Source organism: Temnothorax curvispinosus, unplaced genomic scaffold, assembly GCF_003070985.1.
Source record: "Temnothorax curvispinosus isolate PA1 unplaced genomic scaffold, ASM307098v1 QBEX01009290.1, whole genome shotgun sequence".
Classification (NCBI taxonomy): domain Eukaryota; kingdom Metazoa; phylum Arthropoda; class Insecta; order Hymenoptera; family Formicidae; genus Temnothorax; species Temnothorax curvispinosus.
Genome location: NW_020219070.1, coordinates 1 through 1,601, shown reverse-complemented (window position 1 = coordinate 1,601; position 1,601 = coordinate 1). Strand labels below are relative to the sequence as shown.

At 36.7% G+C, this 1,601-nt stretch overlaps 1 protein-coding gene across 1 annotated transcript in view; it reads right to left on the bottom strand.

Annotated features, from left to right (window-relative positions):
* LOC112458874 (cathepsin L1) overlaps positions 1-920 on the bottom strand; it is a 2,740-nt gene extending 1,820 nt beyond the window's left edge. The window contains exons 1-3 of the mRNA XM_025022693.1: positions 804-920; positions 261-413; positions 4-185 (exon numbers count right to left, since the gene is read on the bottom strand). Of these exons, the coding sequence (XP_024878461.1) occupies positions 4-185; positions 261-413; positions 804-905 (437 nt within the window). The 5' untranslated portion in view covers positions 906-920. The remainder of the gene's footprint in view (positions 1-3; positions 186-260; positions 414-803) is intronic.
* Positions 921-1,601: the final 681 nt, after the last annotated feature.

Here is a 1,601-nt window from a genome sequence, read left to right as displayed (position 1 = left end):
AATGCCCAGCAGGATCCACAGTGTCCTTGATCCTTAACTGCCGTGACAGCACCATGTTTCCTCCAATCGACCTCTCTTGGCAATTCGACGTTAGCTGGCGAGATAAAAGATGCTCCCACAGACTCTATTCCAGCACTCACTGACTTATTGAAACCATTCAAAGTACTGACAAATTCATGATGCAACTACAAGAGAAATATACGTTTCATGAAAAATTGCTCGCTTCCTAATACAGATAAATTTGCTTATCGGAAACTTACCATATCTCCATATTTGTTCATTCCCAGTTTGTAGGGAACTTCCTTCATCTCATATTTGCGATTATGTTCGGCGATCTTGCGTGTGTTATCTAAGAAGATTTTCATTCTATATCCCTCCTCGATCGGAGATTGGTAGACCTTTTTATGATGCGTCTTAGAATAATAACAAATATAATTAGTATTTATTTATTTTCCAGCGCCATTTCAATTTATAAATCTTATTTAATAATTTCAATGTTATAGACTCGAAAATTTCTCGCAATCGTGCCTTCTTTGATTCGCTAACAAGCGTTGGATCAGATTGTCTGCTATCAAATACTTTATACAAGCTATCAAATATATTTTACACTGATCCACAACATTCAAAAGTAATCTGTGACTGATAAACAAGATATCTATATTAATGTTGTGTCTAAATGTAAGAAGTAGTAACTGAATATGGGGAGCTAGACTTTCATTATACTTTATTTAACTTTTTAGATTAAACCTCATGACGCAAGACGCAGTAACCTTACGCTATTGGGAAGTGCGATGGTTTTATACCTTAAAAATAAACCACTCTGCATCCAAAATCTTGTTGAAGGAAATGGCCTGTCCCGTGGCAAGGACAGCCAATAACAGCAAAGCCACTACGCTCTTCATCATGACTCCTTGATTAAGCTACCTAGAATTATTTCAATAAAATATAGGTTAGACGTAAAGTCATTGATATGAAACGAAGTAGCTATATTGTAGATTAAAACGAATATACTAAAATATGTCATGACAATCCTGTTCGAGCAAATTCACGGATATTATTATAGTGCGTTATCAAATAAAATTACAATCTAACAATAAGGCGAGATAATCTCGATTGTCTCCAGATATTGAAACGCTGAGCAGACTTCAAAATTTTATATAAAAGAAAGATGATGAAACCAAAGTATTGGCAAATTTATGATGCAACTACGAGAGAAATATACGTTTCGTGAAAAACTGCTTGCTATTAAAACGGAACTTTGTCCTGATGCCGCAAATAAGCATGAACGAAATTTTACACACAAGAAAATCACAAAAACTTGAAAAACGTTACGTCAGCGCAACTACGTCATTTTTGTGGTTATCGCTAAGGTTATCATCAAGAATTTTCATCACATTAAGACGGAACCATTTTGTTCTTCCAGGATTGTCGAGCGATATGCGTGTGTGCAAGTGCGTAAAAAAAATGCCCCGAGGTCAATCGAATGAAAATCTCGGCTACGCCGCTCACGGTTTCGACACAATTTCCTCTCCTGCGTCACAGCCTCCGGAGTAATCGCTCGATTCGATTACCTACCCTGCCGTTTGTACAATTGCGGTTTT